The sequence below is a fragment of the Lactuca serriola genome, chromosome 4 (genome assembly GCF_051521515.1).
Source record: "Lactuca serriola cultivar US96UC23 chromosome 4, Lser_US96UC23_V15, whole genome shotgun sequence".
Taxonomy (NCBI): Eukaryota; Viridiplantae; Streptophyta; class Magnoliopsida; order Asterales; family Asteraceae; genus Lactuca; species Lactuca serriola.
Genome location: NC_136411.1, coordinates 280,977,976 through 280,990,857, shown reverse-complemented (window position 1 = coordinate 280,990,857; position 12,882 = coordinate 280,977,976). Strand labels below are relative to the sequence as shown.

At 33.0% G+C, this 12,882-nt stretch overlaps 1 protein-coding gene across 1 annotated transcript; it reads left to right on the top strand.

Annotated features, from left to right (window-relative positions):
• Positions 1–556: 556 nt before the first annotated feature.
• Positions 557–7,388, top strand: LOC145097078 (FAD/NAD(P)-binding oxidoreductase family protein). The gene is made up of 10 exons (XM_079034578.1): positions 557–1,059; positions 1,953–2,219; positions 2,458–2,584; positions 2,791–2,852; positions 3,511–3,741; positions 3,847–3,968; positions 4,142–4,280; positions 4,694–4,892; positions 6,336–6,432; positions 7,171–7,388. Exons 1-8 carry the CDS (start codon positions 682–684, stop codon positions 4,853–4,855), a joined length of 1,488 nt encoding a protein of 495 aa, XP_078890704.1. The 5' UTR covers positions 557–681; the 3' UTR covers positions 4,856–4,892; positions 6,336–6,432; positions 7,171–7,388.
• The last annotated feature ends 5,494 nt before the right edge of the window (positions 7,389–12,882 follow it).

Here is a 12,882-nt window from a genome sequence, read left to right as displayed (position 1 = left end):
AACAAAGTGCTCCAAACCAAAATGTTAACAATCATTTCACACTTTTCGGCTAGGATCCGTCATCACCACCACCTTACCGACCGCAAATGGATGATGTTCCTAGTTATTATTTACAATTCCAAATGCCCCAACAATCCCATTTCCAATCTCAACCTCAAACCCAAACCATCTCAAACCCAATTTCCATCCCAACCGCCATTCATACCTTCAACCGAACACAAAGAACAACAACAACCACCTCAACAAAAAAAAAGGAAGATTGATCCGAGAAGATGGACACAAAAAGAAGAAGTTGAATTAGCAAGGGCATAGATCAGACATATATGAAGATGGTGGCACAGGAAAGGGTCAAAATCGTGATCAGTTTGATTACATATTACAGAGGGTTTTTGTAAGGGAATGGATCGAAATCCAGATTATCGGACCTCCGACCAATGGAACTCCAAATGGAATACTATCAACAAATCGTCACACATTGAAATGGAATCTACTTAGGGTCACATCCCTTTTAAGTTTTACCATTGTAAAAAAAAAAAGGTAAAAACTTAAAAAGTACGAGTTTCAAAGAGTCGGGTGAAGCCAAACCAAAATTTGCTCAGGCAGAAGAAGCGCTTTCCTTATCCTCCGCTCAGACCGCCGGTTCTGTCTCCGACTAAAAACGACCAACTCCCGATTACTACCATGCATACCGCCTGCAACCACCACCTCCTCTCTTCTAGTTTCATTCTTCAAATACCTAATAAGTTCACAAAACATCACTCCGTTACTGTTTTCACATCACCCACCACCAACGGCAATATTCTCAACCCAATCCTCGGCTGCTCAAAGAAATCGTCTATGGATGGACCCAAGAAAACCACTCGAAAGAATCCCAGGAGGTCATCTTATGGAAGCTCCAGGAAGTCAGTTTTGAGAAAAACTTTCAAACAAGAACAAGTGACGTTCACTGCTCCGATATCTGAGGACCCGGTTGTTGCCATAATCGGCGGTGGCATGTCTGGTCTTCTTTGTGCTCTCCAGTTGGAGAAGAGGGGAGTCCGGTCCACTGTTTTCGATACGGTATGTGAAATTCTTTCGATTTTCTATATTGTGTATCTATTTTATGCTATATTTTGTCGGACTTGTGAAACGTCATAAAGCTAAAGGTGTTTATGGATTTATATGCGATCAAAATTTGTAAGTATAGGCCTTGCAATCAAGTAACAAACTGTGTACCTAATATATCCAAACATTTAAATCTTACAGATTCCCTTTTGATGCCGTGCCTAATCTTTGTAACTATGAAATTGTATGAATTTATGTTGTTGAATCAGAGATTATAAGAATATATGTTGTTGAATCAGAGTCTGCAGATACTATTGGCTCACTTTTCTGATAAATTATTTAAATATTTCGATTTTCTATGTTATATATATTTATGTTATGCCATATTAAGTGAGCAACTTTGAGTTGCTCCTGAGTTCTACAACTACAAGTTGATTTAGACATTTCATCAAATAGTTGCTGTGCATAGCAATAGTAATGTCAAGGAAAGGCAACAGAGGCATCCCATTCATTTAATAGCTGCACATGGATTTGGAAGTTGAAAATAACTTTTTCTAATGGAAGGCATAGTTTTCCATGCTAATCTTTCTTATCCAGAAGCTTTATAATACTTGATGAAAACGAGCTATGCATGTCAAATTCACCGAGTGGAGGGTGTTAGATTCATGGAAATCTTTTGTCCATGAATGGTTTGTAGGATTATGTCTAGACTCTATAGAAGAGAATATGACTTTGCATGATCCTATAAAGAAAATGACCAATCAAGCATGATAATTGGTTCAAGAATCAAGCTTCCTTAATCTCTTATAAATAATTACATGGTTATACCCAAGGCCTAAGTCTAGTGTGATTAAGCTTAGATAGTTAAAATGTGTAATGTTTTTCACTTATTTTTCTGTAACATTTAGGGAATCCATGGACTTGGGGGAAGAATGGGCACTAGAACAGTTGACCCTTCAATGATATTTGATCATGCAGCTCAATTTTTTACTGTAAGTAATCCTCTGTTTTCTGAGCTGGTTGATGATTGGTCCCACAAAGGGTATGTTCGGGAGTCATTAGGTGTGATTGGAGAGCTTGAAGCTGGTGGTGATTTCCTTCCATTTCCTTCTTCCCCTCCCAGATATATAGCCATCAATGGAATGCGTACCCTTGCAGATTCACTACTTTCACAGGTACATACTTTACAATTTTACCCCTCATAATTCTTTTGTCACTATTTTTTACTTAATGGGACCATGATCTAATCTGGTGAGCTATATATGAGTGTTTCTTATTTACTTAATGCAGAAAAAAACGGATTAATAGAGGAAGTTAGGGGAAAGAGGCTTTCCCTATGAAATTCTATCTTTTTACCAATATGCCCTTGTTTGTTTAAATATTATTTAACTGGAAACTTTACTTGTGTTTCAGAGTTCCATGGTAAATGTGGTGAGGCCTTGCTGGATAAGCTCTATTGAACCATTCAATGGAATGTGGCACTTGAGTGAGAACGGAAAACATCGTGGAGAATTTGATGCCATTGTTATTGCACATAATGGTGATATTTAAGTTACATATTTATCATGAAACTTGAACCGAATTTTATATACGATGCCATTTCGTCATGCTTTAGGAAAATTATCTATGCATATTTTGTCTATTGCTTTTCTCATTGATGAAATTTACTATCAGAGACCTTGCTTTTTCCCCTTTCATGAATCTCTGATGTAATGTTCTTTTGTTGTTGTTCTATTCTATCATCAGGTAAATGTGCAAACAGATTGCTTTCCACATCAGGATTACCACTTATTGCAAGACAAATGAAGGTATATTATATCTGAACTTTGAACATAAATTTTTCCCTTGTCTACATCAGGATTCCTTAGGAATTGGCCGGAATGGAATTGAATTCCATACCCACGTCTGGGGAACTGAGTTCCATTGGAATTCACAAAATCATATGGATGATGGAATTCAAGTTTCATTCCATTAACTCATGGAATTCGATTCCAATCCAGCCTTATTTGTCTTGATGACTAAAATACCGTTTCGAAACTCTATTCTTTTAACATAACATTCTAGTATACTGGTTTTTCTTTTTATTATTAAAATTTTAATTTATTGTTTAGCATTTTTTTCCCTAACTTGTCTTTGTGTGTGGATGATAGATTAATGTTTGCTAATTTATATAACTTATTCTTTACCTAAAAATAATTTTAAAAAATATCCATGAACAAGAAATTAATAAAAGAGTAATTTTGTATATCTTTCCAAGTAATTAAATAAGTTCCATAAACAAGAATTCAGTTAAGAAAAATCCTATCATTTGTCATCATTTGCATTCCAAATCCTTAGACAGATTTATACAAAGGAATGGAATTCAATTTCATTCCATTTCTTGTCAACCAAAATCCCAATCACTTGAACAAAAAACATTCTGTGAACCAAACACCCTTTTATTCATTGCTATTGTGGTATTTACAGAGACTTGATCTTAGTTCTGTATGGGCTCTTCTAGCTGCATTTGAAGACCCTCTTCCTTTACCACCTAAAGCAGCTGGAATTCCATTTGAAGGGGCTTTTGTGAAAGGAATCGACTCCATATCATGGATAGGAAACAACACACAAAAACTATTCAATTCTCAAAATGAAGGGCCTCATTGTTGGACCATTTTCAGCACATCATCCTTTGGAAAGCGCCATAAAGTTCCACAGGTCTGTATTCCATCCATGCCAAAAAGACCGATATGCCCTCCATCATTGAAACTATGTTGTTTTTTTTATGTAAGAGTTGCTTCTTGTTGTTTGATGTTTTATTAGGAGAATATTCCTAATGCCACAGCAGAGAAGGTGAAAGGATTGATGCTTGCGGGTGTTGAGAATGCCCTAGGAGTACCAATTGGATCACTTAAGAAACCAATATATACGCGTGTACAATTGTGGTATGAATTTTAGGTTTTGTTGGTAATTTATTTTTGGTTTTAATTTTAGAGTTAATGCGCATATATACCATATAATGTTTTACCATTTCTTTTTCAATCTATGCAACAAAGTGGTTTTTGATATGAATTTTTCAATCTTATTTTAACTTTTTTTTTTTTCTTGATATGCACAGGGGTGCAGCTCTTCCTACAAATAGCCCTGGTATTCCCTGCATCTTTGATCCTCTTGGAAGAGCTGGAATTTGTGGTGATTGGCTACTTGGATCAAGTTTAGAGGCTGCAGCCCTAAGTGGAATTTCCCTAGCAAATCATGTAAGCTTCTTCATTTATCGCGCTCCATTTACAACAGTAGGCATCATTTTATAAAAAAAAAGGGTAAAATGGTCATTTATTCTCATTCAGATAGTTCATTTGAGTCCAGCAAAGAAACATTCTTTCCCTTTAATGTCTAAACATTTTCACAACGGTGGAACAAAACTGAAACTTGATTACACTATATAATAAAATTGTTTCAATAAACTTGCCACGCCATATGTCCACATCAGCGCCATGTCAACAAAAAGATACAACAATGGAACACAAAAAATACAAAAATTCACAACAGTGGAACAAAACCTAGGGGGAACAAGTGTGAAACTTGGTTACTATTGATTGATATGAACCTCTATTATTATTCACTATTGTATGGAGATTAAAATTAACAAGTGTCTTTAATGTTTATACAGACTGCAGATTATCTGAAAAGCGGAGGATCACGACCAGATGAGTTTGCTGTTGGTTTACATGATGAATTTCAACCGTTGGATGGACATGATATTGGTCAATTCCCAGGATTAGAATCCAATAATAAGGATATACATGAGGCTCAACTTCAACTTGGAGTTTAACTATTCACATGGACAATATATAATCTTTCCTTGCACTGTAAGCTTATCTTTCTTTCTTTCAAGGTGCTCCTTTTGTTTTTCCTCATTAAGTCATGTATGGCTAAAGTGACTGAATGGGTTATGATGTCTGTCTGGATAAAGTGATGTATATATATAAAGTCTGTATTTTTCTAGGTTGAATAAACCGTCTCAATAAAGCCTATATGAAAGTTTTATCCTTACATTCTAAAAAACAAATTTCACAATATTTATTAATTTTGTTAAGATTCATCAATTTTCACATGAGAGAAATTTGGAGCAAAAGAAAGAAGAGCAATATGTAAAGAGTTTGTGTCTTTTTTTTTGTCTGAACCCATTAAGTCATTCTGTCTATATTTAGTCATTCTCTTCATATTAAGTCAAAAAGAAACAATCATATGTAACAACTTTCATGGTTTTGATAGTTAATATAGCTTAAAGTTTGCGTTGTTCCTCCTATTTTTTATTGTTCTATATATACTAGTTTTAGTCTTACAATTAGAATAAATTTAATGGTTAGAAGAATAATAATAGGTAATTAGCAAGGGTAAAACCGACAATATATAAAGTACATTAGGTGCTTCCATGGGCACTCAATAGTCAATACCACCAACACTCTTGCGGTCTTGCCTTAGTTGAACATTAGATTTGTGTCCCCTAGAGTGTAGTTTTGATATATACAATGCTCTAAAATTGTTTTATTCAAAAACTTACATTATCGTTATAAGGGCAAATTCCATAAAAACCACTATTGTTTTTTTCTTAAACAAATGCCTTTGAGGGCTTTCTGGTAATGAATTGCAAAAAACCATTGGAAGACTATTTTTCTGGCTCAATTTAAAAAAAAAAAAAAATTGATTTTTTTGGTTAAATCATAAAAAAATTCCACATTGTTAAACCGACCAAATTTCAAACTATAGTGGTTTTAATTGAATTCATATTTTTATGTAGTTGTTTAAAAACAAAAGCAAAGTCTCAGTGGTTAAACCAGAAAAAAAAAATCTTTCAGTGGTTAAACCGGAAAAACAAACAAACTATAGTGGTTTTTATTGAATTTTCCCGTGTTGTAATAATATAGTTTTTGTAATTATTTTGTGACAATGTCACTAAATAGTAACAGATTTTCATACTTGTTCCACCTAGGTACATCAAACGTATTTTTCAAGGTTTAATCACTCAACTTTCATAATTTGTCTCATTGTTTTGAAAATTTCTTTTACCATTTCTTTGTTGATAAAATTGTATATACTTTGTGCACCATTTGCTAGAAGGAGCATCAATATCACTACACCAAAATTTCACAATGGAACAAAATTTTACAATAATGGAATCATTGTGAAACGTGGTTATTGGTTTTAGAAAACCAAACATAATTGTATTATGGCCTTGCGAAATTAACATTAAAAGTGTAATACATTGTATTTGGAAATATATTTATTAATTTACCATTTTGACCTTGCAGATTTGGAGTGTATAAGTATAAGCAATGCTTCCTACTGCCAATATATGGGCTAATACCAGAAACAGTTTTCTGAGGAGCTAATCGTAGTATTGCCCAGGTGACTTTTATACTTTTTACCAAATAACATATACTCATTCCATTTGATATGATGAAGAGGGGAACAAATAGAATGACTCATTCCATTAAAATAAAAAAATAAAAAAAACTATTTGTTTTGTCTGGTGGAGTGTGGACCATTCTTCAAGGAATGTGTTTGTTCCATTTTGTTAATTTTTCATTCCTTAGTCACGGGGTGTTTTCTTTCATGAATGGAATGAAAAATTGCAATATTAGCCATTTTTATTTATGTAATTTTAAGTAACACCAATCTTTTTAAAAAAAAGAAAATCTGATTTTTGTTAAGTTACAACTTTAGTTAATAACTAGAAACTATAAATTTTATTACAATATTATTTGGGTTTTAATGATATTTTATCATGTTTTTTTTTTTTTTTTTTTTTTTTTTTTTATCTATAATTAAAAAAATCATTGGTTAAAACTATACATTATTTTGCTACTTCATAAAATACTTGCTCATGTATGAGAGGATACCCACTTAGCCTTGTGGTCATGGGTTCCTTATGTGGTTTTTTTTTGCTTATGTGAGGTTGAAAGTATTAAACTCCGAGTTATGGGTGTATGTGTTTGTAAAGCATTAACATCACTGTCTTAATTGTATGCTGAGGTTATATGTTTGTAAAGCAACATACCATTTACATTATGTTTCATTACGTCAAACTTTGTTCTCACTAAACTAGTAGTGTAACGGTTTTTCTTAATGGATATGTTTTTCCAGGGAATTTGAGGAGAGACTCTAGTTAAGCATTTTTGGAGTACCGCATTAAGGTTAGTGGAGATGTCGGAAGATAGCATGTTAATGGTGATGAATATATTGTACATTATTAGTAATTGTTGGACTTTATGTTGCTACTAGATTTATGGATTTGATGTTTAAACATTATTAGTAATTGTTGGACTTTATGTTGCTAATATACACGTAAGTGAAATCGTGTACGACTAGGGTTACATATCAACAAAACCGTAGGAAAGCAACATTAATTATGCACTACAATTTACATAACAAAATTCTTAAACAAGTGTTTGTTTTCCCTCGTACAATCCCCAAAAGGCCATTCTTTTAAATGTCCTGAAAATCATGTGTAAGAGATTATACAGCATGCATAACGGTATACATGTCAGCAAGAACAATAACATGTAATACAAAATGTGTCGTGAGCTACATAGATTTTGACACACCATTTCAAATCCTTTGACCAAGTATTTGTTCTAAAACATTTGATAAATTATTTTTTTAACCAACATTTCATCCATTTATGTAATGCCAATGTAATGCTTGATTCAAACATAGTGAAATGCAAGGTACACTAATGTACTGACGGGTAAAACAAATCATCCCCCAAGTGGTGCTTCATTGCAAGGTATCGACTTTGTTTCTTTGTCCCCTTGTTTTGGAATGTGGCCTGGAGATTCATGCCCTATTTCTTCTAAACGAGACATTTACTTTGAGATAAGAGGTACTATCTTAGTACTATCTTAATGGTATCTATATATTTTTTAATACGTGGTCATGCAAATCACACACCATGGATGCATTGTCAAGCAAAGCCCTTGGGCAACATAAGGGGTTAAGAGCTTATGAAAGGAGTTTGTTAAGCCATTAAGCGTGATACACCTAGTTAAGGTCACGACGTACCTCTGGAAAGTTTCACGTTTATTTTGTTGTTTTGTGGGCTTGGAGTGCATGGTCTTAGTCACGATGTGTCTGCCGTTGACTTTGAATAGTTTGACTTTTAGTCAAACTTTGACGAATTAAGTTATGCGATTCTTCAACTTTTTAGCAGTGAATTTTCTTACTATACTTCGTATGACAGCGAATATCCTTTGCATGATAGAATGTAGGAATTGTTAGTGCGCGCTTGTACTAGTATACCAGATTAGTCTTTTGTATGTTTGATGTATGCTTGATTGTATGGTGCTTTTATGTTCCATGTTTGAGGGGTTGATGATGAAACGACGCTACGCCGTGAGTCTAGATATCCTGAGTTGTCGACGAAACACAGTTAATGACGAAATGATGCTAGGTTGCGAGCCATTTGTTTGTATGTATTGTATGTGTATTGTTGTATGTTGTATCTTGGGGAACTCACTAAGCTTCATGCTTACAGTTGTGGATTAAATGTTTTTCATGTAGTTTCGCTGATCATAGGAATGGCCCAACATATGTCAAGCCTATCATGTGTCCAACATGTGGTTTGCAAAACTTATATGAATGGTCATTTTTCCTCACACCGTTCATTTTCATTTATTAAGCCTATTACGTGGCCAACATGTGAGTGTAATTTGATCTTTTTAAATTGGGACCATTTTTGTAATTTTGTCTTAAAAAAGAAATGGCAAGAAAATAAAGAAATAATGATTTGAACATGGAACCTCCCTCTCCTTAAGCAACGCCTTAAACCCCTAAACTAAAGATTTACTTTATAATATGGAAAATCGATAAAACATATATATTACAAATAATTAAAGGAGAGTGATATTTCCACTTAATAATTTGATCCATCCACATGAGCTACAACATCTTTATAGCTACGATACAAGTTAGTAAAACATACATTTCAAGTGGATGAATCAATTTATTAAGTGAAATGATCACTTCCTATAACTATAATTAAAAGCATAATTTGTTTTTAATAAAATAACATACACATTTACTTATCTCCATCTCCTTATACTAATAAATAAATAGTTGTGCCACTTGTTATTTTCTTATAAATTTTAATTTTGTTTCTCCCATTCTTTTAAATTGACACGTCTTTTTCTATGATTTTATATTTAAATTTAAATTCTTCTAAATCCCTTAAAACTAACATTATTTATTACTATTTTAAAATTCAATATAATTGATAATCAATAGTTTATTTGAATCAATGATTATAACTTTACATAAATAAAAAAAACATAAAGATCTTAATGAATAATTTATGGAAAATAATAAATTAATAATTTTGACTTTTTAGTTTTTACTATAAAAGTTTATTTATTTTTATAACCGTGGTTTTTACAGGTTATAATCTAAATATCTTAATTAATAATTTATTAAAAATAATTGATCTATAAAAAATTATTTATTTTGGTAACCGTGGTTTGCATGAGCTATAACCTAATTCAGAAAAAAAAAATAGTTTTTACAAACAATTTCTGTGTTTTTTACGTATTTATTTTACATGAAATATGTTTTTTTATATATTTAAAAAATATGTTTTCATATAATATGTTATTAATTTGTTATAATCCTTAAACATACTTTTACATTTTTATAAAAAAATAAGGTTTTTTTTTTCTTTATATTCTTGTATTTTCACTTTGATTCTTGTTCGTTGTTTTGATCTTAAAATTTTGATTATCGAACCTTTAAGTTATGTTTATGAAAACTCTAAAAACCATATCCGACGTTATTTAACTTTTTCTTCAGTTATCTTATATTATCGTAATACTTTATTTCATTTTAATTTTATTAGTAGATATAAAATACTATATTATTTAGTCTATTTCATTCGTTGCTAAATTTATTTCGGCAAATACCAAAATAGTCGTAGACTCGTAGTATCGGTATAGTGATTACAGTTATTATTATATGGGACCAAATAGCCATTATAATAATATAAACAAATTTGATTGTTACAAAGTACAAACTGCTATATTATCTATCATTTTAATTCTAAATAAAAGTTTTAGATTTCTTTTTTTGTTTTTTAGAAGAAGAAAATTGTTATCGGTTACAATTTATCAAAAAATAACACACAAACGTATTATCATAAATGACAGATTTTTTTTTTTTCATATTTCAAATTAACAGAAAAAAAAATTCATACGTAGTATTACAAAGTAATAGAAAGTAAAAGTTTATATTCCAAATTAATATATACATATACCTAAATGAACAGTAGAGTTAATATGGTTATGGTTTTGGCCACAACAGTTTTGAAATGTTATAATTTTCATCCCTCATTATCTATTTCTCTGGTATATACATATTAATCCATAAAGACTTTAAGGAACAGGAAAGTTAATATGGTTATGGTTTTGGCCGCAACAATTTTGAAATGTTACAATTTTCATCCCCTTTAATTTTTTCCTTTTTCCTTCTCAGGAAATACATATTTGGTACTTAATTAGTCAACACTTTTCTCCGGCTTAGTCATTATGTTTTCTCTCTAAATTTTGGCCACTTGTACTTTCACTTTAAAGGAAAGAGAAAAACTAGTTTTCAAGTACTCCAAAATAAACACTTCAAGCTAACCGACTTACAGTGGGAGAGAGATGTTGGAGAGCAGGAGGGAGTGCTTTCCGCACGAAGAAGAGCTCACATAGCGGACGAAGGCGATGAACACGAAGAAGACGAATCTAAAACCAAAAAGCATCTTTCAATCGCTCGTGAAAACCATGGTTACAAAAATTAAGAAAGATACTCTGATTGTCTACATGTCTTCAATTTACATCCTTTTTAAAAGGTAGATTGAAAGATGCAAAATCCGTGGATTGGACATCCAAGGATTTTCTCTAAGGTCTAGAAAAGTTTATACCAATAGACAAATCACGACTCATCAAGAACAACATGTATAGGATGGGTATTGATCACAACTTTGGGCTCTGACTTATTACACGATGGCTGAAACCAAATCTAAGTCTTTGGGCCTTAAGGAGGCAAAGTTTAGTCCTTGTTGAAAGAGATAATGATGGTTAAGAGATTTAAACCTTGAATTGTGTTTTGGGTTGAAGGGTAGGAAGGGAAAAGTCATAGGTCGGGTTCTTGCATGAAATATGGATTTTTGTTCGGGAAGTTTTTAGTCCAAGATATTTTGATAATATTGTGGGGCTCTTCAATACCTTTCCGTGGATATAAAGATCATTAAAAATTAACGGATTTGGAACAAAGAAGTTATGACTGTTAGAAGTTAGGAGGGTTTTGGGTTTAGCCTAGTACGTTGGGCGTACATGGTGTATGTTGGCCATACTAGGCAAGGATGATCACAAAGATTCAACCTGGTATACTAGGCGTACGAAGAGTACGTTGGGCGTACGCAATCAGAATCTAAACCTTTATTTTTGGGTTTTGAGCCCTATTTAAACTCCTTAGCTTCCCTAAACCCTTTCCATTGTCATCCTCCAGCTCTCTAACATCCTCCCTTAAAACTGTAACCCTAGTTTGAGCCTTGTGAGCAAAAGAAGGTGTTTTAAGTGCTTTGGAGTGTTCTTGGTGTAACTTGGAGAAGAGGAAGCCCATTAGAGAAGTGTTAGTTGCATTGGATCTTGTAGATCTAGACCTTGTTCTCCTTGATCTTTATTCTAGAGGTATAAAGCTTGAATCTTGATGTTGCATTTGTTAGATCTAACTAGTTTTGGGTGTTATGAGCTTTTGGTCACTTTAGTGCATAAAGTTTAGATCTTGAAAATTTGTGACCTTGTTATGGATAAAGTTGGAAACTTTATCTATCTAAACATCATATTGATTCAGATCTGAAGGTTAGAGACTTATACTTAATGGATTAAGTTGAGAGAGATGCACTTTTGGTCCCTTTGAGACTTAAAGACTAGATCTTGGTTTTTTGGACCATCCTAATGGATAGAGTTTGAAACTTTATCCATTATGGAGATATTAGGAACCATAAAAATGTGAACTTGGCCCTTCTATCCCTTCCATGCAAGAGTTATGATGTCTTAATGGATTAATGAGTTAGGGTTTTAGCTTTTGGACCTTTTCTAGCCATGGAAAGTCATAAAGGTGGAAACTTTATGACTTAAGTTGATGTTCTGAATCAAGATCTGAGCTATGGACAAAAGACCTTAATGGATAAAGTGCATAATGGAGGAGTGAGGACAGACCGCGTACACTGGGCGTACTCAACAGGCTTGGAATTTGACTTTTGTTGACTTCCTTTGACCGTTGACTTTTTACCGAGTTTGACTTTGGGTTAAACTTGATGCTTTTGGACTATTGATTAAGGTTTTACCTGGTTGTGATAATTAGCAGATTCGCGGGAGCAAGTATTGTAGAATGGGGCGTATCGTAGTGTTTTAGAGTTCTTCGTTTCAGCTGAGTTTTCCTTATTGTACTTGTGGATCGAAGGCACTAATGTCAACCCACTAGGTTATGTATCCTGGTACATAGGATGTTGTTATGTTGTGATAATCTGTTAGATCTGTATCCTGGTATATAGGATGTCGTTATGTTGTGATGATCTGTTAGATATGTATCCTGATATATATAGGATGTTGTTGTGTTATAGTGATATGCTAGATCTGTGTATGTATCCTTATATGATGGGATGTTGTAGTAGTGGTGTGCTAGTTAAAGTGCTAGTAGACTGGTTATCAATTAGTGAAGTGCCGTAAGGGTTATATGTAGTCATGTAGGATATCCTGAGAACTCTTGATCTAGGATTTCTTGCCTGGTCCTTATTTGGTTGTGGCTCTAGAGTAGGATCAT

Coding starts and splice junctions, on each gene's coding strand:
- LOC145097078 (XM_079034578.1), top strand. CDS start 682: ATGCATACCGCCTGCAACCACCACCTCCTCTCTTCTAGTTTCATTCTT. Junction 2,585..2,790: donor CATTGTTATTGCACATAATG/GTGATATTTAAG, acceptor TTCTATCATCAG/GTAAATGTGCAAACAGATTG. Junction 4,281..4,693: donor GAATTTCCCTAGCAAATCAT/GTAAGCTTCTTC, acceptor ATGTTTATACAG/ACTGCAGATTATCTGAAAAG.